At 35.3% G+C, this 27,791-nt stretch overlaps 4 protein-coding genes across 5 annotated transcripts; 2 read left to right on the top strand and 2 right to left on the bottom strand.

The window, feature by feature from the left end:
• Positions 1-220: 220 nt before the first annotated feature.
• On the bottom strand, positions 221-12,844 carry LOC145225393 (structural maintenance of chromosomes protein 2-like). The gene is made up of 24 exons (XM_080092074.1): positions 12,633-12,844; positions 10,477-10,614; positions 8,254-8,403; positions 7,788-7,922; positions 7,364-7,570; positions 7,187-7,258; positions 6,975-7,124; positions 6,765-6,887; positions 6,518-6,628; positions 6,299-6,458; positions 5,786-5,903; positions 5,645-5,730; positions 5,230-5,378; positions 5,013-5,159; positions 4,613-4,774; positions 4,031-4,211; positions 3,637-3,830; positions 3,247-3,390; positions 2,446-2,640; positions 1,910-2,110; positions 1,574-1,690; positions 1,349-1,509; positions 988-1,135; positions 221-496 (listed from the first exon to the last, which is right to left on the bottom strand). Exons 1-24 carry the CDS (start codon positions 12,798-12,800, stop codon positions 296-298), a joined length of 3,618 nt encoding a protein of 1,205 aa, XP_079948200.1. The 5' UTR covers positions 12,801-12,844; the 3' UTR covers positions 221-295.
• Positions 10,608-12,634, top strand: LOC145225398 (uncharacterized). The gene is made up of 4 exons (XM_080092080.1): positions 10,608-11,235; positions 11,624-11,915; positions 11,976-12,151; positions 12,317-12,634. The coding sequence occupies exons 1-4, from the start codon at positions 10,821-10,823 to the stop codon at positions 12,418-12,420; spliced, it is 987 nt and encodes a 328-aa protein (XP_079948206.1). The 5' UTR covers positions 10,608-10,820; the 3' UTR covers positions 12,421-12,634.
• Positions 12,845-16,297: 3,453 nt separating the features above from the next.
• On the bottom strand, positions 16,298-21,710 carry LOC145225395 (eukaryotic translation initiation factor 2A-like). Its single transcript, XM_080092075.1, has 12 exons — positions 21,536-21,710; positions 21,269-21,338; positions 20,889-20,963; positions 20,701-20,819; positions 20,444-20,626; positions 20,182-20,375; positions 19,982-20,123; positions 19,757-19,920; positions 19,348-19,552; positions 18,016-18,212; positions 16,543-16,782; positions 16,298-16,478 (listed from the first exon to the last, which is right to left on the bottom strand). Exons 1-12 carry the CDS (start codon positions 21,561-21,563, stop codon positions 16,347-16,349), a joined length of 1,749 nt encoding a protein of 582 aa, XP_079948201.1. The 5' UTR covers positions 21,564-21,710; the 3' UTR covers positions 16,298-16,346.
• A 282-nt stretch (positions 21,711-21,992) lies between these two features.
• Positions 21,993-25,669, top strand: LOC145225397 (uncharacterized). 2 transcript variants are annotated; one of them, XM_080092077.1, is made up of 10 exons: positions 21,996-22,446; positions 22,505-22,583; positions 22,839-22,938; positions 23,016-23,109; positions 23,170-23,335; positions 23,416-23,476; positions 23,646-23,781; positions 24,620-24,723; positions 24,851-24,943; positions 25,042-25,669. In XM_080092077.1, the coding sequence occupies exons 1-10, from the start codon at positions 22,323-22,325 to the stop codon at positions 25,087-25,089; spliced, it is 1,005 nt and encodes a 334-aa protein (XP_079948203.1). In that variant the 5' UTR covers positions 21,996-22,322; the 3' UTR covers positions 25,090-25,669. The 2 variants fall into 2 exon arrangements, with proteins under 2 accessions (XP_079948205.1, XP_079948203.1); XM_080092079.1 differs by lacking the exons at positions 24,620-24,723; positions 24,851-24,943; positions 25,042-25,669 and adding an exon at positions 23,960-24,613 and having other exon boundaries at positions 21,993-22,446.
• The last annotated feature ends 2,122 nt before the right edge of the window (positions 25,670-27,791 follow it).

The following is a 27,791-nucleotide window of genomic DNA, read 5'->3' on the forward strand; positions in this document are numbered from 1 at the left end:
TGTGATGATCAACAAATCCATTCTATTAAAAGATTACCCGTCTGCAACTAAAGCATTAAACGCAAATTCTCCGGCTAACAAGCTTTAAAAACTGCATTCATGAAAAAGGAAATAGGCCGGTTCTTGTTAGGGTTAACTTTCAACCCTGTGCACCCTTGGAACCTCGGATTAAAAGCCCAAACCTACGGAACACCTATTGGAATAGAAATAGCTTTCAAAATGTTGCAGGTGGAAAATTTATTACACAAGAACGTAGAAAATTGGGCAGCAAAATAGCGGAGGTCGGTTTTTATATTTACACTTGTGCCTGCTTGCGGGATCGTTGTTGTTGGTTGGTGCTGGCAGTTGACAGAGGCAAGTTCGATAATGGATTCCTGGCAGTGGAAGTGATTGACTGGGCATATCGGTTTACTGTTGAAACTCCATCAACAAATTTTGTGCGGAAGAGTACATTAGCGTTGTTGAACATACCGTCCTTCAGTGACACCACAATAAACTGGAAAACATATGATCGTTGTTTTTAATTTTCGTCCTGTGACTTCTGTCCCATTGATTTTCATTCTTTTCTAACATCGTGTAGAGCCGATTTTTTAAGAAAACTAACATGAATGTTGTTTATCAAGGCAGCTTTCTGCATAATTAGATATGTCAAGCATTTACAAGCGCTTTACTTGTGTTATTTCAGGTCGATTCCAAGATGCGTAGTGCATGGAAACACATTTATAACAGCTGTTGCGCACTTTTCAGTGCTGTATGTTGCAGCATTACATAAACCTTTCTGTTTACATCCTTATAAGTCCACTGAAATTAAAATTGTATATGGTTTTATGGTCATGGTACAAATTGACATATCGCGGCAAACATCAAAGCTGTGCAATAAAACAGTTTTGTGGTTACATATCACCAACGTATCGTATTTAATTTTCGTCATCAAATTAAGTGGAAGGAAACCACTTCTGCCACATTTGTGCAAACATGGCCTTTCACCTGGGAGTGCTTAAAATGTTCCCTCAGCATTCCGCCAATATTTTGTGTGTGTGACAAATCAAGAGCCGCGTCGACCTCGTCAAGAATATATATTGGCGCAGGTTTGAGCAGAAGCATTGCAAGAATCAAAGATAGGGCTACCAGTGATCTGAATCAAAACATAATTTTATGTACTTTTCGCATCTAAGTTTGTAGGGTCTAACCATGGCGCCTAAACTTAAAGTGGTCAACAATTATAACATTGAAACATGCGGTTATAGGATCTAGTTTAAATGTAAACAGTGCTACACTGACAAGTCGATATATGGATAGAAAAGTCCCAAAATACTCAAAGTTTAACGTTAAAACAAAACAAACATACCTCTGACCACCACTCAGTTCATTGAGGTTGGTTTTCCAAACGTCACCGAAACCAACATGAAATTCAAGACCGGCCAACACACTACCGCCCTCAGGTGGCGCCAACTTCGCTGTAGCCCCAGGAAGTAAGGCACTGAAAATCGTGCTAAAGTTCTTGTTGACCTGGATGACAGACATTTTTTTATAAGGTGTGGCGTACTGGTGGGTTTTGTGGTAATACAATAACCTGGACGTAAGCTTTTGTGACAGCTTCGTTCTTCATTTGATCAAGTTCTTCAATGGTGCGGTGAATTTTAGCTTTGTCATTTTCCACAATTCTTTTTTTCTTTACCAGCTCATTGTACTGCGAAAATACGCAGGTGGCTTACTGTTAATTAAACACTTGCAGGCATGGATCATTTTGAAACAAAAAGTGCAAAAAACACCAAAGTATCGAATTTACTATTCGTTAAGTCTCTATACCTTATTACAAAATGAAGTATCAAACAAAAACGACATGTATTATTGATTCTTGTTGGTAACAGGAAACATAGTACAGCACAAAAAAACGCCAAAATCTTACCTTTTCCTCAGCTTTACCAAGTAGACTCATTGCTCTCATGTTAACAGAGCGACTCAATCGTTCCTGTGTCTCTTGCAGTTTCTCCAACCTGCGCGCCGCTTCCTTTGGCGGGTTGGACGAGAAATCATAAGCTGAACCGGTTTTGCCGAATTGCACTCGGTCATTTTTTATCCAGTCGTGTTCCTCGAGCATATTTGAGACCTTTGAACAAAGAAACATATCATGGACCATTCCCTTTTTTTAATGAGGTTGATGTAAGCATGTGTAACAAGCATTTTGGCTTGAATTGGAATTCTTTGACCTTCTTTTAGTATTATTATACAATATTCTAAGTTTATAACCAAATTCAGTGGACCACTAAAAAAGTCAACATGGACAACCAGTTGAGAACCACTGATCTACATACACGGCGACTTTGGCAGTTTTTTCGTTTTTAATTAACCGAAATTATTGTTCGCAATACTGTAGGTGAGAACAAAGTTAAATTGTGTTAACACTGTCTTGGAAACAAAGTCAAAGAAGACGAAACAACAAACCTTGTCAGATGCGTCCTTGCTCTCCTGGATGTGTTTATTAATTGCAGATTCCTGCTCTTGATTTTTCCTGGTCCACTGAAGAGCTTCCTGGTGAACTGTAGCTTTTGCCTTTGTGCGTTCCTGGATATCACGATTAACAACTTGTATGTGATCACGATGTCGCTTCAAGTTCAACTTCGACGTTTTCACCAATTCCTAGCGAGATTGCACAAGAGTCAGTTAGGGTAGTTTGTCAGAACAGTGTTTAGTAACAATGTGTTGGTGATTGATTAATTGCAGCGCGAATTAACTTTTATTTAATCGTGACGTATTAAAATATTCATCTGCGAGAAAAGCATGTGCTTTGAACGCCACAATTTTAATTTTCGTTTCTGCATTTATTATTTGGTCTTGAAAATGAATATAGTCTAACTTGTTTGTGTCTATTGTTTGCAAAATAATAATAATGATAACAGCAATGGTGAACCTGTTAAATTGTCAGTTGTGAAACTTTTAGGCGCTGTCGAATACAACAGTTGTATGTTCTTTGTTCACATTTAATTTCTACTTAACATGCGTAAATGCGTAATTAACTGTAACCGGTCTTATGGTCAGTAATTAAAAGAAATTTAAACGTTAAATGTGAATAAGTAGTGTAGATTTATTTCAAGGGCTTTTGAATATTGCTTACAAAGATAAATGGGTTCTGTTATTGTCGCTATGGTACTTTAGCGGATTGTCTTATTTACGTTTTTTGTGGTTTACAGAAAACCGTTGCCGTCGTTGCTAACGTTGAGTACAATGCGAAAAAAATCCTTATACCGTTGCCGCGTCAGACTTTTCCTTCACAGCCAGATATCGTTCTTGTGTTTGCGAAATCGATTCTTCAGCACTTTTAATTTGTTCATCATATTCCGACGATTCCTGGGTAAGTTCTTGCATTTCCAACCGCAGTGTGCTAAGTTCCTGCAAAATCCAAATAAAATCGTTGCCTGGAATCGGGGATGTACCAACACTGCAAGTTTTGTTTGGTTTGGCCTAACGAGCATTGCGTGTTAACAAAATTAACTTGAGCATAGTGGACCCACAATAAAACCGAAGCTATACAAATGCTATTTGATATAGCTAAAAATCTGTGTCAAATTATTACAAATCAAAACAAAACGTTTTGTCGGAATTTTAAGGACAAACTTCAACTCTTATTGTTTAAACCTCTTTGATAGTTTCCGCGACAAGTTGCGACTTTTCAGCAAGAGCTCCAGCTCGTTTCATCTCACTTTCGGCTTCCTTCAACTCTCTCGCCCGTTCTGCTGGAGCATTTTCAATTTTCCTCTGCAATTCTTCGGCTCTTTCGTGTAAATTAGCGAGAGTTTCATTTGACGTGTTCAACAGTTGGTTGCATTCATCTGAACAGAAAGCAAGAACATGCGTGTGTAAACGAAAAAACTCATAGATGACGGAAACTCAAGTGAAACCACTTCATAGAAATTTAAATTAAGGTTTTGACATTCAAAAAGTTCCATAACAGCAAGCGTCAAGTATGCCGTTTTTGCTTCAATTTTAGAGCCTTATCTTTGGAGGTTTGTAAAATGGACGAAGCACATACTTATGGTGGACTCAAGCGATTTGATTTCCGCCAACAGTCTTCCATGTGATCCGTCGTTTAGTCTCGCCTGCAAATCTTCAATTTCTCTCTTTTTTAATCTGATCTGATTATTGAGTTCATAAAATTGTTCGGCAACCGAACTCACTCTTACAATTTCCTTTTCAAGCCCCACAAAGTCTTTCTGTGATACAACGTTGAAGGAGATTTAATAACCGTATACATGGGTTAATACAAAACTATGAAACAGCCACCGATTTATTTTCGTACAAATATATCGATTTGTGTGTTTTTTTTTATTTCAGCCAAGGAATAAGTTTATCTCAACAAAAAACTGTTGTTACAATTTTGCTATGCACTTTCTGCACGAAGTACGTTTACTTGAGTAAAGAGATTAAATCCATAATATAAGTTTTATATCTATAACTTTAAATAGAAATAACGGTCCAATGTTACGTAATTCGCAATTCTTCGTTAAACTATACTATACATATTACGTTAAATTTAAAGGCGATTTTTTGGATGAGAAACAAACCAACAATCAGTCAATAATTTGTTTTATTTGTCACGTGAAAAAAAGTGTACCTCTTTTTGCTTTAATTCTTCCCTTGAAGATTTCAGTTTTTGAAGTTCGGCAAGCACTGGACTAGCTTGCGACCGCGATCCACCGGTCAATGTTCCAGATGGGTCAAATAACTCACCGGCAAGTGTCACTGTACGAGCTTTCACGTTGGGGTCGAAAGCAACCTTTCAAAAATATTTATTCGGTGCAAATTTCAATAAATTAATGGAATTGTTTTAAATGACTTTGCCAGTGATTTGTTAGAGATTTTGTTATTCAGAGGATTTTTTTTGTTTTAATTACACTCATTTCATTACAGTTTTAAGGAAACTAGCAACCTGATTGGGTTGTTATGATTGGCGACAATTACTACTGAGTGAATAAGCTTGGCTGCAAATTAGTTAACAACAGCAAGTAAATTACCTTGTTGGCATTTTGCATTGTGTTACAAACTAAAGTTGTGCCAAACACATATTCCAATGCCTTCTCAATATCAGTATCACCACCAACCAATGAAAGAGCCAAATTCACGTTGTCAGCACCAACTATCGACTTAGCTCGTTGCACAACCTGTACATTAGAATAAATAGTTGAAACAAAAAAATGACGTGAATAAAATAAAGGCAACGAATAATTTTACCTGTTTGTCGAGGGAGCGTGCAGCCACTTTGTTAATAGGGATGATCGTACACCTGCGTTTTAGTTGACCATGCTTTAGAAGTTTTTCGCCAGTTTCATGTGTATCCACAACCACGTTGTACAGTCTACCACCGGCAACTACTTCCAACGCTGTCAATAAACAAACAACATTAAACAGTATTTTCTATAAACAGTGTTTTCAATTTTCTAATTTGATCAAGTAAAAGGAAGTTTTTTTTATCGTTTTTTAATAAAAAAGGTATACAAAAAAAGCGAACCACACATACATATTATAAATGTTCATTTGACGACGGATCTGCCTTTTTGTTTTCACAATCATACACAAAACAAAAACTGCTTCTTAAGCTCATTAAAAAAATACATATTACTGTGTAATCATAAAACAAGTTTCTTACCTGTGGCAGCGCTAATATCGTTTACATCAATCAACTCTGCAACCAAACCCTTAACTCGACTTCTGTCCCAATTTCTTTCTGGGTCTCTGTATAAAAATGTGTAATGAAAAACAAATTAGGGCAAATTTTGCAATTCTTTACCTGTAGTCAAATTTTAAGGCTGGAAATTTATTGTACAAGTCTTGCGTGCGGTGACGAAGTTGCGAAATGGTGTGTGTCAAATTTCGCTTTTCTTGAATCAGTTCTTCCTTTTTACCGTCTGCAGATACAAATAGGAGTTGTTTAACATGGTAAGGTTAAGCTTTAAAATTTAAAACTAGTGATGTATCGAAAATTCGAATCAACGCTTTACACAAAGAATTCGTCACGGCCGAATTATTTGCTACGATTTAGCCGAAGCTGAATCTTTTACGAACAAAACATTTAGGTATTCACTTGTTGATGGTCTGTTATTCTGTTTCATTAAATGAACTGTTGCCCATAACAACTAAATGTATATGTTACATTGTACCACATGATTTTCAAACAATTGATCAAATCAACAGTCTTACTTCACTCGCATATAAGGGCAACTATGCTGCCGTTTGTTTCAAAATTACAGAAATTACGGAGTCAATAACCTGTACAAAACAGTTTCTGTTGTTAAATATTTACCTTCATAGTCAAGCTTATCAATTTTCTTCTGAATATTGTCATGAACTTGCTGTGCCTGTTTAAGCACTGATTCATCACGTTTGTAAGAAGATTCCGTATTTTTTAGTTGTGACTGTTTTGGTTTTAGTTCTTTGTTGGCGTGTTTCAGACGCATGTCAGTCTAAAAAAACACCATTTCGCTAAATGTCATGCGTGCTGGAGTACTTTTAGTGCACAAACCTTTTTCAGTTCACTTTGAAATTCACTAATTTCCTTTTTGACATTTAACAACTGAGAGTTCCAAGATGCTTCAATACCATCGTGAGCCTTTGCCAAACCAGTGGATACAGCCTTAAAACGGACAAGTTAGATTTGTTTTTTAGTCAAAGCAAACAAATATTTAAGCTAGATTTAGTTCAATTAACACAGAGTGGTCTTAGTTATTATGTTTTTGAAAAATAATACTAAACTGTGTCACAATGCTTACTTGAAAGTGATTCTGAGATTCAGTGTAAGCATCAGAATGTTTTTTGCTTTCATTTTCAGCCTTGTTGAACTTTTCCTCTAACTTTGCCAAACTTTTGTTCTTTGCTACATTAGTGGCTTCACACTGAAAAGGAACAGCATTTTATAGAATCTTTATGATTTCAGACATATTTAGAAAAAATGTTAGCTAAAAATACTCCACTTAACAAACCTCAGCTTTGCTTTTCTGCAGGTTTTTCAATTTCTTTTTTTCAGCATTCACATCATTTCTTTGATTGGTCAAATCACTTTGTGCTTTGGCCTCAGCCTTTTCACTATCCCCAAGATTATTTTCAAGTTCTTTCAGTGTGACACCAGCTTCCTAAAAGCACAATGAATCAGTTATTTTAGTGTTCTTTAAAATATCAGTAAAGTTTTACATACACTGTCCAAGGCATGTTCCAAATTCTGGATTTCTTTAGTCATTTCCTCAAACTTCTCTTTTAGATGCTGTACCTGCATAAAACACAAACAAAAATCAGCCATTTGAAGCAACACAAGTAAGTCTACATTGACTGCATAGATAATGAATAACAAATTCACTACACAGAAAAAACTTACTTGTTGTTCAATTTGCTCCTTTTCAGCTTTTAAGGCATCCAAATCCCCCGAAGCATTATTTGCTGTATTTTCAGCAATCATGAACTGATAGGCAATGAGGAGTCTAGTAAGACGCTCAACTTCTCGCTGGACTTTCTGATATTCAAGGTACGATGCTCGCTCATCACGCAATTTTTGCAAAGTGGGTGTAATTTCCTCATTTAAAGTCTGCAAAATACAAATCACTTTGTCTAAAGTCAAATAATAGACTATACCCTAAATAAACATTCATGGCACCTCAAAGCCTTATGTTTTAATGCAAACTAATATAATGAAAGCTACACACATGTATCGTCGATTTTATAGCCTTAAAGAAGATATAATACTACTCAAAAATTTACAATGCTGAACTAGTAGTTTGTTTGTCATTTGAAGTTATCATTACCTGGTTTATTTGGGCAAGCTTATTTTCTTTTTTCTCAATCATCTTTTGTGCTGAATCTTTTTTAGACTCATACATGCTTGTTCCTGTAGCCTCCTCAATCATGGATAAAATTTCAGGAGGTTTCATGTTCATCACCTAAAAGACAAATGTTTTAGAAATTGAAATCACTCTGAATACTACCAACAAAACAATCGGTCAATTAATATATGATGTAAAGATACTGATATAAACTGTATGGGTTTTTCAAAAAAACAGTTTGTGATTAAAAGCTAATCTGAGCAGGCGTTATGTATGGCTAAAAACTTGCATCATGCTAAACAAAAAAAATGAAAAATAACACAATATATGATCCTTATATATTCATAATCAATTAAATAAATACAGAGACAATGAAATAATTTAAAATTCCTGTTATTTTCTTTAATAATTTCTTTAATTTAAACTTATTTTTAAAAATTTATCTCACCTTGGTAACACGTCCCTGCATAATAAGGAAATGTGGATTGTTCACGTTGAGACCAACAGATCGAAACAAATCAGACACCCGTGAGTTTTGGGCATTCACTCCATTTATTAAGTATTTGTTTCTTCCACCAATCACAATTTGACGAGTAATCTGCATTGTAATGAAACTAATCATGAAAAACAACAACATGCACTGGTACTTAAATTCCTTTCTTGCACATGCAATAATACAAAATGTGTTAGTTTGTCAGCATACATCATAGACCAGTGCTCTTCAACCGGGTATATTGTATACCCAAGTGTATACCGCATCAAAATTAGGGTATACAACTGAAGAAAGGTATACGAAGGGAATACAGCTGAGATCAGTGTTACTAAAGGTCACTATTGCGTTTTTATGAAATGCAGGTCAGCATTGCATCCTGAATTATGTAAGACTGACCTGCTTGTTGTGAATATTAGTTTGTCAGTTTCTAGTGATGGGATGATACCAGGTTTTGAAGCGAGTACAGATACCGAGTACCATGTGTATATACTTTCGATACCGAGTACGATTACCGAGTACTTAAAAATCGTGTTGTACTTAGTTGTGTATCACTGGCTAATTTATCTGCCGTGGCCGGGGTTCAGGCGCTTGCAGAAAAATGTATTCTCCACATGATAGAGGAAAAAATATAGGTAACCTGGCAGAACATATTCCCGATTTTGTGTTGTCCGAAGCAACTATTGGCAAAAAGTTGCCCGTATTCTTTAGGTGTAAAATCGGCGGGTATCGAACGTTGGTATCGAAAACTAAGATAAAATATTTCGACACCGAGTACGAGTATCGATACCACTAAAATTGTTCGATACCGAATACTGGGTATTCGTCCCATCACCATCAGTTTGGGACTGTTGCGTCAGTAATGTGAATTATGAAGCAATAAGCACATACCTGGAGAGATTTTGCTTTTAATTTTCCTGGAGTAAAGGATTGCGAAAAATGTCATTAATATCTATAGGTACGGATAAAGATTTTTCGATCTTTTTGAGATCACCTCAAATAAATAAAAATTAATTGATATAGGGGGGTATTTTAATAAGGGGGGCTTTTAAGAACAAGCTGAAAGAATGCAGCAACAAGCTAGCCATTAGATTAACTTCTTACGTTTATACACTTTTGTGTGCTGAATTTCCTGGGCCTAACACAGGCGTACACAACCTTTTTGCAGTGACGGCCGCGTCGAAAACTCTTTCTAATGGTGCCTGCGTGATAGCCAATTTAATTTCAAGCTTGCTTCGCAGATTGAGATGAACACTCTTGTAATCCAAAATGTAACATCAAAGTTTTTTTACGTCACGGTCGCTAGTACATGCATTTAAAATAAAATTCTTTTGCTTTTAGTCTTGTCTGTTTATGATGTCGTCACAATATAGATTATGACATCATAAACATAAACAGCCAAGACTAACAGCATACTGATCAACGAATCTGTGCATCAAAATATGGATCTGCGATGCAGCCATCGTACTGAAAAGGTTGTGCAGCCCTGTAAGACAGTGGTTCCCAACCTTTTTTTGCCGCGACCCAAATACTTACCAAAATTTTGTTTTGTGGCTTCTCGCGACCCATCGATATATGCATTCTTACTATTTGGGTTGTATTTTTGTTTGTAAATCAGGAAAGTTTTTCGAAAATTACTACGTTAGTTTGAAAAATAAAAAACATCAAACAAAAATTATTCGTTTTTCCGCCAACTTTAGTGCTGGTTCAAAGCATTATGAGCCAGACAACGCTTAACAGTGATCTCACACAAACATTATGACGTCACAAAAGAATAATTCACTATCATGCCAAATAGCCATGAAATTGTTATTGGGAAACAATTTATAGCCTTGGGAAATAACAAAATAATGCTACGAAACGTAGATGCTCTAATTGTCACAAAAACTAGCGACCCAACAGAATTTACAGGTGACCCAACTTTGGGTCGCGACCCATAGGTTGGGAAACACTGCTGTAAGGTATACAAAGTTGCTTGAAAATTGTAAAAGGTATACAACAGAAAAAAGGTTGAAGAGCACTCTCATAGACAATATTTTATTTTGAAATATTCTTTTTCACATTGCTGATTTTTTATGATTTTGCATTATGGTTTAATTAATCTAACTTTTAGTGTTATACTGTGATTTAAATATAAATAGGTTAAAAGTTAAAAACAATCAGTTCAGAAATATAGCATACTGTTATTTCATTGTGTGCTTCCATTCCCATAGGGCTTTGTTCTTTGTTGCTGTTATCAAATGTGATTGACACTGCAGCTTTTGTAATTCCAGCTTGTCCATTTTTGTATACAAGGTCTTGCAGGTTGCTGGCCCTCACCTTTAAAAAGTTCAAATATGGGATAATATTCATTAGTCAATTATACACAACCATGCAGTCAATCATACATCCATGACCCATATTTGTTGTCAGGAAGGGATAGTGCGAATGAAATGTGTATGATTCAACAAAGTGGATGAATCATCAGGATGCATGTAGACTGTGTGATAGTAGAGAATACAAGTCATATGAAAGTTTGACTTGATATGTTACTAAAAAACAATATGACTGTATGGACAGCACAACAATCAACTGGAATTGAATATTTTGTGAACAAAACAGCCAAAATTAACCCAGAAGAAGGAGCAGAACAGTGTCACAACTTGGGTGGTAGTCTTGTGTCAATTTTGTCGCAAACCACACAGAACTTTATAACTAGTCTGTTTTCAAGTATAAATGTAACATCAACTAAACATTTTTGGATTGACGCCAAAAGGACCAATGGAACTTGGCTATGGCACAGTAGGGAGACATGGAACTACACAAATTGGGATAATCCAAACGAAGCAAATGATACAAAGGAAGAATGTGCATCAATCTGGCCAAATCACCAGTCAAAGTGGTTAAGTGCTAACTGCCTACTTGATGATTTAGGACTAATATGTCAGCGTAACATTCCAGGTGGGTACCAATATTAACAAGCACTTTTTTTTGCATTTTTCTGGACATTTTTTTGATAATCAAAGCATTGCAAAACCATACCACTAAAAACAACCACCTAGCTAAACAAACTGTAGGTGATTTCAAGACACAAGGTGGGACATTTTGATACATTTTTGAATGCAACACAAGTACGTGTTTGGAAATGACAATTATTAGTAAGCAGCCACCATTATGAAACTATTATGCTATATTTTGACAGCAAACAATATCATTGTTTATCTCAGACATTACAGTTACCTGTATATTTCTGAATAAAAGATCACATGCTAAGTAGATTACCTTTTCAAACGGTTAGGATTGAATTATATTTGTCCACAAGTACTTTTGCAATTTATTTTGTTTTTAGTTACCCTCGCACAGCAATCAACAACACAAGTCATAAGTGAAACCACCAGCAGCAGCCCAGCAAAGTCAACAGCAGCTACCACAAAGATTTTGGAACATCTAACATCAGTTGACACAACAACATACCCATCATACTCAGACACAACAACACACTTGACAAGTCAAACCAACCCAATTTTAAATCCACCCCAACACCAAAGCAGCAATTTATATTTCCAAATTATTGTACCACTTGTCATCCTGGCAATACTGGTCATTGTTACTGCTGCATTTATGATAATTAGAAGAAAAAGGTAAGGCATAATGGATTTTTTTCAACAATAATCAACATTGCATACATGTATATTATAAAGGCAAGAAAGATCTTGGAGGTTAAACCAGGAGACAACAAATTTCCATCAAGCTCAACCGACCAGTTCGGAAAATTTTGAAAGTCCAATAGAAAATGGAAGTGATACAGTTTCTCTGCCAGAGTACCATATCAACCCAAACCAACCCCAGGTGTTTTCAAACGTGACATATGAAAGTGGTGAGAATTGCCCTTTGATAATAGCATCTTACGAAATAAACTATTTTCAGAATTTTATCAATGTATTGTTATCAGGTGTTTTCTATCACACACATGTTCCATATGAAAAGTTTGGTGTCACTTTTAAAAGTAACATGACTTATTATTGCATATGTAATGTTTCAGTTCAACCAGGATGGAAGGAGCCATCTTCAAAATATGATCGAGATGATGATAAAGAATATGTGGATATTTACAGTATTTCACGCAAGAAAAAAAGTTTTGTCTAATCAGCCATATTTTTTTATCTATGTTTATGAATTATTTTCTTATGTTGTGTCTACTAACTGTTTTCAAGCCCTCTGTAATGGAGGTATATGTTTTCATTAGCAAAATAAGTTTTCAGAAACATTAAAAAGAGTCAAAAAGTCAAATCAAAATAAACTAACTTGAGGCATAATTCAGTTTTAAGTTAAACGAACAAAATTTTACATTTGCTTACATGTGATAAATTTGTTATTCCCAACAAAAAGCAAATTGCATCAAGGATGTTTGATTTCCCACTGCCATTAAGTCCTGTGATTGCATTGAATAAAGGGTCAAATCCTGTGATTACTGTTCGTTGTGCATACGATTTAAATCCATCAATCGTAACACTTTTAATATACATATTTAAACAAGTGTTCTATTACTAACGAGAAATAAAAAAAGACTTTTAGGAAACATTTAAAAGAACAGTTTAATGATTGTTGATATTGTATAATATATCACAAACCAATCTGTACAATACCAAAATCAACAAAAATAAGGTAACTTTTAAAACCAAAGTCGTTTACAAATAGTACTATCTACTGGGTACTAGTAATGGGACGAGTACCCAGTACTTGGTATTGAATGATTTTAGTGGTATCGATACTCGTACTCGGTATCAAAATGTTTTACCTCAGTTTTCGATACCGAAGGTTGGTTTACACCAGGGGTGGGGAACCTACTTTGCATCGCGGGCCGCATGAATTGCACAACATTTTCAGGCGGGCCACATATTTTTTATTTTCAAAATCCATGTAAAATACCCGAAGCACACAAGTGGTTTTATGTTTCATCGCTTCAGATTTGATTTTTTTCTTTGCTGTTACATGTTTGCAACTAACAAGGCATACAGGTTTATCACTTATTTCGACTAAAAAGTATTAGTTTGTCCATTCTTTCTGGAACACCCTAGCTCCATTATACCGATCTGTCTTTTTTTCCAAGGATATATTTTTAATAACACTATAAGGATCCACGCTAATAGCTCTCAAGCCATTTTAAAACTAACACCACATGGCGAATGATTTGTCACTGCAAGGAGAGGCAATCGAGTGACTGTTACGTCACAAATATAGCAAGTGTGGCAATTTTTAGTAGTTTGGCGTCATATTGTGGAATGGGAAGATTACTACTAATATCGAAGTCATTTCAAGGAAATATTTGTACATCAACATTTATTGTTTTTTTATGCTATGTTGTATACTGTACTTTTACAAAATTGTGACGGGGGCCGCATTAAAAAGACAAGCGGGCCAAATGTGGCCCGCGGGCCGCAGGTTCCCCACCCCTGGTTTACACCATAAGAATACGGGCAACTTTTTGCCAATATTTGCTTCGGACAACACAAAATCAGGAAAAAGTTCCGCCAGGTTATGTATATTTTTTTCGCTATCAGGTGGACATTACTTTTTTCTGCATGTGTGTGTGCGCGCACCTGTACCCCGGTCATGGCAGATAAATTAGCCAGTGATACACAGCTAAGTACAACACTATTTTTAAGTACTCAGTAATCGTACTCTGTATCGAAGGTATATACACATGGTACTCGTACTCGGTATTCGCTTTTAAAACCTGGTATCGTCCCATCACTACTGGGTACAGTCTTCCAGTTTCATCTTTCATAAACGATATGTTCATTATTTAGTTTGGTGACTGTGTGGGGCAAATTGGAATAACAAATGTGAAAGATTCTAAAAGTTAATTCTATCCAGATGATAGAGTTTATGGCATGTTTGCAAAATTTATGTTTATTCTTTGCATGTTTATATGTGGAAAAAAGTTTGTCAATTGCATGCAATGATTGTACAATTTGGGTGACACTAAAACGCTGAATGGGCGGGGCGTCGTGAAAACCGCTGAATATTGGGTTAGATTGATGACGGTTAGTGCTATTAAGGTTGGGATAAGGTTTTATAATAGAAAATCATTAAAAATAATTCCCCCGCACACCTTCCGCGACCGAGGGAAACATTCAGCGGCCGAGGGAGACTTCCCGCCCAAGCATTTTTTGCTGAATGTCAGGAAACAGCTGAATAAGTTTTAGGCAGGGACATTTTTTGATTCATATACTTTTATAAAACCTCAACCCAACCCTAATACCACTAACCGTCAGCAATTTACCCGATATTTAGCGGTTTCTGCGACGTCCCGCCCATTCAGCGTTTTAGTGTCACCCTACAATTTGAACACACACACAAACATTTTTTCAAACCATTACATGTTTCCACATCATGCAGATTAAATTAATCCATTGTTAAAAAAACATGCAGTGGTTTATTTAAAATAAATACTACAAAAGGGCGTAGTAGAGAAAATGCCAGTAAAGAGTGTGCTAAATTGCCCACCCCAAACCAAAATGTTATTCATTAGTTTTTTCATTTCCACTTCTAAATATTTAACTAAGGTTCCTCTATTTCTCAACTTTTTTGTTTCTTGCAATACATGATGTAATTTCTCGTGAGAGATTTTTATTTATTTCTTGAGTATCGACATTTTTTCGAGATTTCTCAAAAAGGAACTCTTCATTTAACCCATAGCACTAACCAAATTTAAATCTGCCAGAATCACCTAATCTCCAGTTAAGAAAAGAAGTGCCAAACACTTATACTTTTGAAAATTGTAATTGAAGTATTACAACACAAAACAAACCTAACAGCTAACATTAACAAGGCTAACATATAAGAATGGTTATAAGAATACTGTCTAATACCGAATTACAAATTGAAGTAATAACAAAAGTGATAAAAGCATTCAGAAATAAATTGTGATTCAAAGTTTCAAACATTCAATCTAATCCACAAGAAAGTTTGATTCTATATTGATTAATGATTCATGTTATTGCGGATGTCGAACTTTAATCGATTGTTGTTGTTATTATCAATAAAAAACTTTTATTTGAATTTCAGCAATAACATGTGTTTCCAAACGCATGTAAGTTTTTTTCTATGAATATAATAACACATTCTGCTTTTCAAAAACATTTCTAGTTCTAGCTTTCCTTGAGTTCTTTTCTAAATATTCGCCAACTTTTTCGCGCCTAATTTTGCACTCGTTACAGCGATCAAACTAAATTTCGCTGAACAAACAGGGAAATACCCAAAAGTTTGATTTTTTTTGGTAGGGAGCCGGCACTGAACTAGTTTGAGAGTGTTTTGTACGTAAGCCTAAGCTGAATCTTATTCTTAACATTGTTATTATTTTTTTACATTTACATTTACATTCTCTTAAAAGTCCGAAACAACTTTTATACCATATTCATTGTTAAGCGTCAAATTAGAACAAAAACCAAACCAGCAAAGAGAAACGCTGCCTTATCAATATCCATCACGAAAGCTATTGACTCAGACTAACTTTACTGAGCAATATACGAGATAAGAATTATATGGGACGTCAAAAATGACTCAAAGGGCGTTGCGCAGGGTAGGAGATCCGTACAAAACTTAAAATATTTGGAGTCGAAATGTCGAATCGATAAATTTTTATCAAGTTTAGGCAACGACTTAATAAGAACGTATTCCACATTACGGCATTAACTTTGACCATTTCATGAATCAGTATAATTGGGATTTAGATTTTACTCTTTGGAGACTCATAAACGTAGCCTATGTAACAGATTCGCTTACCAATGTATTACGATCCATGTCACAAAAACTCCGACTTCTTCCTACCTAACAAAACGTATTGTATTGCCATTCCGAAGGAGTCTATATGTTTGTCACCGAATAACTTACCCGTTGAAGCGATTTGAATTCAGCATGTCTTTGTATTTAATCAAACGAATGTTTCGAATGTCGATACACATGCCTTTAAAACACCCACTTCAAATTCTAATAGGTTTTACCACGCACAGAAAGTTCGTTCATTTAATCCCCATTTTTATTACTAAATCACCGATTGACAAATATTATTAACTCTTCAACTGTAATTGGCTAAGTTCTTGCAGCAAAGAGTCTTCGGTTTTAAGTTTTTCGACTTGATTTTTTTCTAATTCTTTTCCTTGTGCTTGCTGCTGCTTCAACTTCTCGATCGCTTGAAGTTTCTTTGAAACAAAATTACAAAAAGTTAAAACTTCGCATTTTTGGAAGGGTTAAACCTAATAGTACCTTCTTTAAATTTTTTATTTTCTTATCATTGGGATTTGTTGATTCACTTGTAGGCTGTGGTATGGACGAATCAGTCAAAAGATACTTTGCCATTTGAACAACGTCCTGTTGTTCATTAGTGAGATTAGGAGGTGGGGCACCCGCCTTTTTCTTATTTTCTCGTTTCTTTTTATTTTTCTGTGCAGCTTTTGAATGGTTTTCCGGCGTAACAGGTGCGTCATCATCTTTTACGAAACGTTCCTACACAAGAAATGTATGACAGGGGTTCTCAAACTTTTTTGTCCGCGACCCAAATCTGAGTTTTATGAACATCTCACGACCCAAGCCTCAAACATCAAAACATGGTATTTTTTTCTGATATGCATGAAATAGAAAAAGACACAGACAGTCAGTTGTAGTACACAGTACTGTGAAAAAATGATTTGTTTATTTAATATGATTGATAAAACTGAAATTTTCGCTGATAATATTTTCAATGCACGGCTCTATTTTTCATTCGGGAGACCACTTGAAATTTTATATTCAATGAAAGGTCTGTGATTCGACTTTTTACTGTGCTGTTCGATAACTAGGCGGACCGCAATTTCGAGGTCACGTCGTCGCGCTTAGCAGTCTGGCCATGTCAAAATGGCTGCAGGCTTAAAGAGCTCGATTCGTTCATTGCGGCTTTGCAGCACCATGATCATTAATAGAAGTGAATCCCAAATCTATCAATGTTTCCTTGTACGAATACTTACTCATCCTCAACCGCTAACTGTTACATCTCCACGTTCAGTTTCGCATGATGAACGTCCTGTTATTTCCGCATGATGAACGTCCTGTTATTTCGCATGATGAACGTCCTGTTATAGGGTCGCGACCCATACTTTGAGAACCACTGGCTTAAGAGATACGCTTCCAAAAGTTATAACCAAACCTGTCTACCAACGGCGTTATGTTTTATATGTAAAAAATATTTTGTACACATTTAGCTTAAACTTTCAGTATGCTTGAATCATTCCGCGTTTCGCCACTATATTGGCATCATCACTTGTTTTTCAAATATAATCTATTGACTGATTCAAGTACACTGTAAGCTTTAGTTACATTTGATTATCCCCAACTAGAATCGTTTGCATTGAACGCACGAGGTTCACGACGATTTTTGTATGGGACAGTTTTTACTTTGTGAATGGGAAGTAATATTTTTTACCGCAGAAACGCAGAATAATACTGAAATCTCGGACAAAATTTTGTCGGTCTCCGAGTTGGAAACAAACGTTTAATCAATCGAACAAACCAACATGGTGGGCAGCTCTACATGTGGACTCGCGGTACAAAAGTTTGTGAATAACTAGGCACCATTTTCGCATGCACGTTCATGTAAAGAAAGTGAAATCAAGATGTTAATGTGGCTGAGTATGAATTCAGGCCAGAACATGGTAAGTCTGAAAGAGTCTAAAACTGTAACAAATCCTGATGAACTTGACAAACCTTAGCAGCTGTGTATTCAGTTTTCCCTCTGGCATGCGGTGGAACATATGCAGTTGGTGTATCAGCTTTGACCTTGCTCATAAGGTCACTTTTAGAAACATCTTTGATAACAGGAACGGGATAGGTGCCTTCTGGTTTCGGTTGCCACAAAACCTGATGTAGTTCCGTACTCACGCTCTCTTCATACAGTACTCCATCTACAAAAAAAGTGCTTTTGAGACAAATTTCAGTGGGACTTGCAGGCAAATTATTGGAAAGACTGTTGATAATATGTCATTTTTGTAGGCATTATCAAAAACTTCTTCACACAAACAGCAATCCAATATTTAGATTAAAATACGCTGCAATGTACCAATCAAAAAGTATGAAACTCCAGAAACATCTGCTTTAGCAAGTATAGCCGTTTTAAAAATTTCACGTTTTGGGGGGCTGTGGGTGAACCGAGGGGTCAAACGGGGTCAAAATTCACATGGACCATCTTTTGACCAATATCTATAATAAGTGTAAATTTGAAAAAGTTTGAACCATTCTTTCTTGACAAAAACGTGGGAACAAATCTGCGTTAAAAAATTCACGTTTTGGGGGGCTGTGGGTGAACTGAGGGGTCAAATGGGGTCAAAATTCACATGGACCATCTTTAGACCAATATCTATAATGTGTGTAAATATGAAAAAGTTTGAACCATTCATTCTTGATCAAAACGTGGGAACAAATCCGCGTTAAAAATTTTACGTTTTGGTGGCTGTGGGTGAACCGAGGGATCAAACGGGGTCAAAATTCACATGAACCATCTTTAGACCAATATCTGTAATGTGTGTAAATTTGAAAAAGTTTGAACCATTCTTTCTTGACCAAAACGTGGGAACAAATGCGCGTTAGAAAGAAAAAAAGAAAAAAAATATATAGACAAAAACAATATGAGTCCCCTTCAGGGAAGGGGACCCATAATTACAAGTGGACCAGATTTTAATCATTTATTGAGCAAATCTTGTGTTACAAGTAATAATTTGCCTTTATATACAATCCCAATTGCCCAGAACTAAAATCAAGCCATGGAAATTTACAGGAAAGTGCAAAATTTTGATTTTGCTGAAACACGAGGCAGTACTGGAACATGTTTGTCTAGTCAATCAAACACTACTGCTTGAAGTCTACCCTGAGGTTTTTGCATTTATATCTGATTAACACACAATGTATATGTAAGCAATATTATCACATCGAGAACAAAAGATAAGCGTAATTAAGCCACAAATCCAGCTTGGGTGAAAGCAGGGTTTACCTTTAGGTTTGCATATTTTCATTGCTAATTTTAATTACACATTAAAGTTTTACCTAAATAGTGCCAGAGTTTGTAACCGTTGCTAACTCTTAGTCTCGGGGCAGTAGTGGCAGTCAAAAAATGAACTCCGTCACTACACCACTCAAAAAGTGTTGTGTCAGGTGAAGTATATTGAGAAACTTGTTTTTTTCGATCACAGTCCCAGATTTCAATATTGCCTCGAAGATTTCCAAAGCCGGCTAAAACCAGAAGATTTCCCTGTTATTTTGAAAAACAAAATATATTTTGGAGTAACATATTTTTTTGAAAAAAAAGGTTTAACTCTGTTCCAGTTAATTACTTAATTGTACAAATCTCTGCTGAATGATACCAATTTTTTTTTGGTAAAACCATCAAAACATATTCATTTAAAGATTGTGTTGATGTATTTTAACAAATATATTAGTCCCACTGCCGAGTTACCTGCGGATTGTAGAAACATTCATTCTTAGGAGTAGGGCTGAACTCAAAAATCATGTTGCATTTTCTATTAAATATGCATGCTTTAGCTGGCATAAAACCAAACACAACACAAAACTGATTCGAATTCGGGGACCATTTAGCATCATAGATTGGACCTTTTTTCGCTGCAAAAGTTTCAGTTTAATAATACAAAGTTGCAACAGACAAGGAAGCTTTTTTACTTACACAGACTGACTATTGCAGTTTCACCAGATGCTGACATGTAATGAAGAGATTGTTCCCCATAGTAAGATTCACCAGTTGTGTCAACATCTACTGTTGTTTTAACAAGCAACTCTGTGCCCCTATTGTTCCATAGAATATCAACCTAAAATTTTCACAGACTTAGGTATTATGAATGTATGTCACACAACATCAACCCTTACACTATCAGCTTTGAAAAAGCTTTTGTTTGCGACGACATCATCTGCTGAAAACTTTGGATATTCAAAAACCCTTACAGATGAGGGCGCACCTTTGGCACCTCTTATAAAGCAAGCAACTCTGTGTGGGGGTTGGGAGTTAGGAGAAACTTTGAATGACTCTAACTTGTCCATGTGCATTTTTTGAACTATTTTGCCTACAGAAAAACAGGAAACTTAAAAGAATTTGGCCCTAAACACAATATAGTAACATTTTAAAACAAACCAAAGTTATTGTCTTGGAAAAAATGAACACTGCTTCCCACAAGTCTTCCCAAGTTGTGAGTTCCTTTTAACCAAACTGGTTCCCAGCAGTTTTTCTTTTTTTGAACATAACTAAACACACATTCACCATCTTCGATGTTCCATAATTTGCAATTGTTAGAGCCTGAAGGATTTTCCTTTGTCACTTAACAAAATTACATCATGTTAAGAATGTCAAATTATGTAAAAAGATAAAAATACATATCATAATAGATGTACCTGCATATGGCTCCCATGTACAAAACAGGTCCCCCAGTGGCGAGAAGGAGACATCATAAGCACGTGGAACAATAAAAGAATGAATGATTGATTTTGTTGATATCTGATACACATATATACTGCAAACCAATATAGGTTATGCCGGTGTTAGGAATATATTTACAGATGCAATATGCCAAGTAACTTACTTCACACCATCACACCAAACAAAGATCTGTCCATCAGATGAAAAAGCAATAATTTTTGTGGGTTTTTCACACAACCTAAAAAACAGAAATATATGACCTTCAATGATTGCATTGCAATGCTGTAGCAAAGGGCTTCTGAAACTGTGGGTTGCGACCCAAATTGTCGTCATGAAACATCATGTGTTATTATGCATTGTCACAATAAATGGCATATGTCATGTCACGTAGAAATTTCTTTTCTAAAATGGGTCGCAGAGCAAGAAAGTTTGAGAAGCTCTTCGCAAGTGTATATTATTCCAAAATTTTTTTACAAGAACACAAACAAAAAAGCTTATATTGGTTTCAGGTAAATATACTAACAGAGTCAGAATAAGACTTACTTAATATGAGTTGTGAGCTCTTTGTTTGTCAGACACCACTCTTTCAGCAATAGTCCTTCACTACCACGAACTGGGGAATAAAACAACAATAAGCTACTCCACTTATTTGACAACAGTTGTATTATGCAAAACAACTTTACTTTATTTTTTACTTAATCTATATCAAATATTTATCATTTACTATACTACCAATACACTAGTTTACACTTTACACCATACAAACACACGGAGGTAGTTTAAGGTTAAGCTAGTGGTAAAGGTACAAACCAGAAAATAAAGGAAGCATTCCGTCCATTGGTTCGCAAAGTGCACCCTCAATTGCAATCTTACACAGTATAATGCTGTGGGATTATAATCAACATTACTTGTAGTTGTGGTGACTGTGGTCCCATCCCATGTGTGCAATCGTTATGGTTCATTGACGATATGATTTATATGGTTCATCAGTTACCGTAAGCGATTACCACAGACAACTTATTAATGATGTTTTTGGTGTTTTAAACAAAGAGTATTATTTGTCGGTTTTCAATAAAAATAATTAACCAATGTAAAACACCATACCCTCCATGGTTCGTTCATATAACCTGCTTCCTTCATTTCATACTGACATGTTTTCGAACAGAAAAATGCCCACTTTTACCCAAAGAGTATTAAAAATACTATTTGCTTTTAATATTACATCAAGCGTGATACTCGATGCGCTTGAACGATTTTCGTTGACATTTAACGGAATATGGAACTTCGTGACAGGGCTGCCACTCTAGATATTTTGTAGCTAGATCTAGATGGTTTTGGTTAGTCTAAATGTAAAATTTCGGATCTAGATGATGGATATAAAACCTAGATAGTTTTGTAACGTTTGTAAAATACCATAGGAGGAACAGCTCAAGCCTATAAACGTCCCCCCCCCAGATAACCACAAAAGCCTCAACCTCAACGTTAATGTTATAACTGTAGGACTAGTATTGAGCATCACATTTGGCCTTTTGTTAAGATACAATTTGATCTACAATTTGAAATTTGTGGATGTGCTGGCAGGTTCTGTACAAGCAACATGGCCCTTTGGACAAATGATGCTCGTAAAATGGACCGTGCAGATCAGTACTTCGCCTCAATTAATCCTATGGCGGCGAAAATAATTGAATCTAAGAAAAGGGTCATTAGGTCTTTTTCACAAGGTGTGTAACATTACTGTAATACTTGTGTTCTTTCATAACATTTTTATCTTGTTTCAAGGTAAATGGGATAAAATGTCCGTAGCTGAGCAAGAAAATGAGATTAACAAAAGTATTATTCTACCAGAAGCTACCTCAAGGTAGTTTATAATTGAAATAAAAATTGCCAAAGTGTCATATTTTTATTTCATTGACACTGTATTTTTTTGAATCATTAAACTGTTACATTATTATAAGCTTGTACAAGTTGTTTAAGTCACCATTTAAGTACTAATTTATTAGAATTGGAAAAGTTTTCCTAAATCATTTGTCTTTTTTTATTCTTTTAAGCTGACTGTCAGTGTGAAATTTTACACTTTACTTTTAAAGTTACTCATTTTAACCATGTATTTTAGATACAAGTCAATGTTACCAGTTACTTTACCAGAGTATTGTACATCAGTGTTTCCCAGCATGGCTATAAATACTGGGCAAAAAGTTGTCAAAAACTCTGAAGTAAGTTTGCAACAAACGTTGATATTTCAAAATAATTATGAAATGTGATAAAAACATAATGTGTTTCATTATTTTAGGAAGAATGGCAAGATGAACATTCTTCACCATTTTCTTGGGAAACAAAGAGTCAAATGAATTTAACTCTACCCCAAAAAACAATCCCCAATTCTGGTCAGTGTTGCACATTTGTAACTTAATTGAATTGATCACTACTTTATGGATAACTCTTAGTACTGAAAGACAAAAACAATGAAATTCAAAAAGGAAAAAAGGAAGAGCCACCCAAAGAAAACTTACTTTCCAAGCCACTGAAAAAGATTGAGCCAAAAGCACCAAGTGCTGTGATTTCAAACACACAACATCAGACTATTCCTTCTAAAGTTAATCACCAAAGAATGTAAAAGTTTGTGTTGTAATTTAGCTCATTTTTTTACATCTTGTCAGCTGTGCTTTACTGTATGTTTTATGTTTTTGTAGATCTGAAAAAGCAGTGGTTACTAGGCAACCACTTCGCCACATTGATTCACCTCCTGATGAGGTATATAAAAGTTTTATTGTTTTTCAGAACGGCTGACGAATATTTATTTATTTTAAACACATCCGCTGAAATGTCACAATAATGCTATCAGTAAAAAGGCCAAGATGTAGTTTGTTGCAAAAAAATGATTCTCCTATGACTAAATGCTATTGCATTAAATTTCTCTCAGAAGTTTGAATGTAGTGAAAGTGAATTATCCAAGCAGAAGTATGGATTAATTAGTGGGGAACGCAAGAAGACTAGTATTCCAATGAAGCCAAAGCTAACCTCAAGGATAAACCCTAGATCTTCCCTAACACTTGATGGTAAGGTTGTTTGGGTAAATAATGTTGCTTGATGTTGTTGATTTCAGCCAATTCTGTTGTACCATCTCATAAATTTATTGTATTGAAACTTATTTTAATTTTACATTGTTGTTTGTGACTTTGAGTTGTAGTTCTGGCATGTTATTAGTGTTGTTTTTTGTCTGAAACACTTCTGTAGATGAAGAAGCAGTAAATTCCGTTCCCGAAGATCCAGGTAAAATTGTGTTAGTTGCAGCAGATTCTGCTTGACCAAGCTAGCATGGCTGCTTTTTATGCTTTGCTTTTTACAGTTGCAGACATCTAAGTCTGTTATATTTCTTCTGTATCTGTAGCCATCTTTAAACTGCTTTTCTTGTACAAAGTTTTTTAAAAAGGATATCAAGATGTGAAGTTGATTCTGTGATATTTCACTTTTGATGTTTTTGCAAAGCAAATTATGCATGCTTGTGGTAAAATCGTGTGACGATTTTAGCCAAATTTATGAATTGCATGCAGCTACATAAAGTGTGCCTACTGTGAAAGTAGATCAAGTTTCACCAGCAAGCTATGTTTTACATGTGTTCCTATTTAGCAAACATAAAATTGTGAGCAATGTTAAATTGCTGTTGTGCAAGTAACATAATGGTATAATATATTACATTGTATTTAAACGATCGGGTATGTAGTAAACCTATAGAGTTTTCAATGTAATGCCATATAAAGTCATTCTGTTTTGGTGCAGAATGAGGTATTGCACATTTGTGGGCTAAATTTTTGTCATATGTGTAATAGTAAAGGCTATTTCTGTAAAAAGAACATGATTTGTGGCATTTTTTGGGTTAATTGAAAACATATTTAGGAGCAATTCGAAACTTGGAAGTTGCAATGAAAGAAGAAGAGGTGCGAAAAAAACACTTCAACAAAAATAATGCACAAGAATCAACTACAAAAATGCAGTTTGAGGTGAAATATTGACAACATTGTGAAAGAAAAAATGTATTTGATAAGCTGCAGCTTATCATTTATTGGCTCTATATGCTTTTACAAAAATGTATTTATTGTGCAATTTTATTTATGTCTATTGAAAAAGAACTGTGCCAGCTCATCAAGCATCTCCTCCAAGAGTGAAAATGATCCTGTAGAAGATGCTCCATTGCTAAAGAAAAAAACATACATTGATGATGTAGGTTTTCATTGACTGTCTTAAAAAAATGTATTTATACTTATAAGTACAACTATATATTCCAAATCAATTTGTTTCAAACAAAATTTTTTTTTCAGGATGATTCAATTCGCAAATCTGGGTTTGATTTCTTAGACAATTGGTAGCAAAGTTTGAAAAGTTATCTTCCTGTGTATTTTGTCATATAATATATATTTACATAGTAAGTTATAAAAGTTTTTTGTGCAAATTTTTGTTGGTGCATAACAACTGTGGTTATGTAGCAATTTCATTGTTTATTTCTTGTCAGTTGCCTATTTTGTATTAGTACAATCAGTTTTGAAAAATGTTTTACCTGTGTTTAGCCGTCCAAAATGTTTCTCCTTTTTTTAATATTGTCACCCAAAAATTATTTTGTACCATACAGTAGCAAATCCGAATAGTTTACTTTTTTTAAGGCACGTATTGTTATTTGATTCAGCCATTTTCAAATATGCATGTAGATGTCATAATTTTTATGCTGACAAAGTTCATTTTTTATTTGTGAATTTAGGGCATGATATAAAACAGTTTTTATTTGCCTTGCACTCCAAGTTGGCTAAGGTTTTACCAATCCCTCTTACATAAAAACGTTGTGCAGTTTTTTTGTCAGATTAATGTTTCTTCTTTTCAACGCATGATTGTTCTCTTGTAACTGAATGTATTTATTATGTCAGTTCACTCACCCGAATAAACGTCAATCATTTACATGTGTGTTAGCTGCAACAAAGTTCGGATCAAAAATATCTTTGCATCCTGTGTTATACAATACATTATTTTCTGATTTAAACGAGAGCTGGACAATTTTATACTTTAGAGATTTTAGAAGTCGTATATTTTGACCGGCCGGCTGTTTGCTACCTAGTTTTTATTCCGTAGCAGTAACCGATATTTTGCACAAAAGGTATTTATAAATGCTGGTTCATTTTTTGAAAACGACTTGTACATATTGTATCAGCACAACAAAACAAACTGATTTAACTGTTTGTGTTGATGACTTTCCTGCGCCAACATTAAATAATCGAAGACTTTCGCGTGAGCGCCAAAAAATTCTTCGCCAGATATGACTTTGATAAGCCAGCAAAGGTGATAAAACCGTTGATTGTCGCCAATTTTGTGGCTCGCACATTGCAGCAGTACAATTTTTTAGGTGACTAATATAGTTGATTCGTTTTTTAGTGAGGGCCACATTTAAACTTTTAGGGTTTTAAGACAACTTGAGAAGATTCCGCTTTGATATATTACTGCGTATAATCTGCTTTTTAAGGTAGTGAACATTAAGTGGAGCATTTTTGGATGGTTGTAGACTGTTTTGAAGCACTGGTTTCTCCAGGTGTGACTATTGCTTGCCAGTTCAAAAATATTCTCTGCTTGGATGTCTAGAAAGTCCCTCAGTTGATTAATTAGCATTTTCCCTTTTCGTCTCGGTGAACGTTTCCCACATATTTTGCCTCACGAAATTTAGTATTCTTGTTTTTATTGTCTGGTTATGTGGCCGAAAAACCTGAGTTGTCGAAGTTTTATTGTGCTTAACAGTGATCTTTGTTGATTTGTCTGAATTAATACCTCATGTTTGGTTTTATGTCAAATAAAACAGTGATTGATTGATTGATTGATTGAGTTATGGGAGGTATATGATATTCGTACTTCGTTGCAGTTTTCTCAATAACCACATCTCAGCCGCACTCAGGTTGTCAAACAGTTCCTTTGTGAAAGTCCAACTTTCACACCCGAAGAGTAGAACGGGTCACACATAACTTTAAAGAACTCTCACACTGGTATTTATTTAAATTTTTTGTTTGTCAATATTGTCTTGAGGTTTATGAAGTAATTTTTTGCCTGTGCAACTCTGGCTTTAATTTCATATTTGCACCGACCATCGTCTGTTATTATACAACCAATTAAGATATCTAAACCTTCGGGTTTGTTTGATTGGTTCATCTGAAATTAGTATGTTACATTTGTGCGCTCCTGCTACTTTGGCAATGACCATACATTCTGTTTTATCTTCATTCAAAGCCATTCCCATTTTCTTACTTTCTTTTTCAACTGTTGTTACCAACTTTTGAAGCTTCTTCTCGGATGTTGCAATAAGTACCGTATCATCAGCATATCGAATATTGTTGATGTTTACACCACCAACTTTGATCCCTTCTAAGTCGGCAATACTTCTTAAGATGTTTTCGCTATATAAATTAGAGGTCTGGAGATAACACACATCCCTGTCGGACACCCTTTTCTATAGTAATAGGTTCGGTTTCAGAGTTTCCCACGCGCACCAGCTGCATGTTAGTTGTAATGGTTTTAGATGATTCTCAGATCCGTTTCATCAAAGTTGATGTTTTTTTAACATCTGTAGCATCTGCTCATGATTGACCCGATCAAAAGTTTCCTGTAGTCAAGAAAGCAAACATAAAGTTGTTGTTGCAATTCGATTGCTCTTTCGCTGAGTATTCTCATCACGTATATCGCATTTCGTGTCCCTTTGTCAGTCATAAACCCATATTGTTCTTCTGAAATTTTTTCTGCATTAATTTTGTTCTTCATTCGATTCATACATATTCTTAATTAGAAGTAATTTAACAATGTGACTCATAAGGCTGATTCTCCTATGATCTTTGCATTCAATTGCTCCTGGTTTTTTGGCAGTGCGACAAAAATCGACTTCCTCAGGTCTTGAATTTGACCAGTGTTGCAAATGCTATTTATAAGGTGTAGGAGTAAGTCGATTCCAACATCATCCAAAGCCTTCAAAACTTCTATTGGAATTTCATCAGGACCAACCGCCTTTCCGTTTTTCATGCTAGCCAGGGCTTTCTCAACCTCACAT

This window comes from Phallusia mammillata, chromosome 4, assembly GCF_965637545.1.
Source record: "Phallusia mammillata chromosome 4, kaPhaMamm4.hap1.1, whole genome shotgun sequence".
NCBI lineage: Eukaryota > Metazoa > Chordata > Ascidiacea > Phlebobranchia > Ascidiidae > Phallusia > Phallusia mammillata.

Excerpts from the sequence above, each read along its gene's own strand:
- LOC145225398 (XM_080092080.1), top strand. The coding sequence starts at position 10,821 with ATGTTACTAAAAAACAATATGACTGTATGGACAGCACAACAATCAACT. Across the intron at positions 11,236-11,623 it reads ATGTCAGCGTAACATTCCAG|TTACCCTCGCACAGCAATCA; the intron begins GTGGGTACCAAT and ends TTTTGTTTTTAG. Across the intron at positions 12,152-12,316 it reads AAACGTGACATATGAAAGTG|TTCAACCAGGATGGAAGGAG; the intron begins GTGAGAATTGCC and ends GTAATGTTTCAG.
- LOC145225393 (XM_080092074.1), bottom strand. The coding sequence starts at position 12,800 with ATGTATATTAAAAGTGTTACGATTGATGGATTTAAATCGTATGCACAA. Across the intron at positions 4,212-4,612 it reads AAGAATTAAAGCAAAAAGAG|AAAGACTTTGTGGGGCTTGA; the intron begins GTACACTTTTTT and ends GTTGTATCACAG. Across the intron at positions 2,641-3,246 it reads AAAAGTCTGACGCGGCAACG|GAATTGGTGAAAACGTCGAA; the intron begins GTATAAGGATTT and ends CAATCTCGCTAG.
- LOC145225395 (XM_080092075.1), bottom strand. The coding sequence starts at position 21,563 with ATGGACGGAATGCTTCCTTTATTTTCTG. Across the intron at positions 20,627-20,700 it reads TACATGGGAGCCATATGCAG|TGACAAAGGAAAATCCTTCA; the intron begins GTACATCTATTA and ends AATTTTGTTAAG. Across the intron at positions 16,783-18,015 it reads CTGAATACACAGCTGCTAAG|GAACGTTTCGTAAAAGATGA; the intron begins GTTTGTCAAGTT and ends TTTCTTGTGTAG.
- LOC145225397 (XM_080092077.1), top strand. The coding sequence starts at position 22,323 with ATGGCCCTTTGGACAAATGATGCTCGTAAAATGGACCGTGCAGATCAG. Across the intron at positions 22,939-23,015 it reads AAGTTGTCAAAAACTCTGAA|GAAGAATGGCAAGATGAACA; the intron begins GTAAGTTTGCAA and ends TCATTATTTTAG. Across the intron at positions 23,782-24,619 it reads ATCTTCCCTAACACTTGATG|GAGCAATTCGAAACTTGGAA; the intron begins GTAAGGTTGTTT and ends AAACATATTTAG.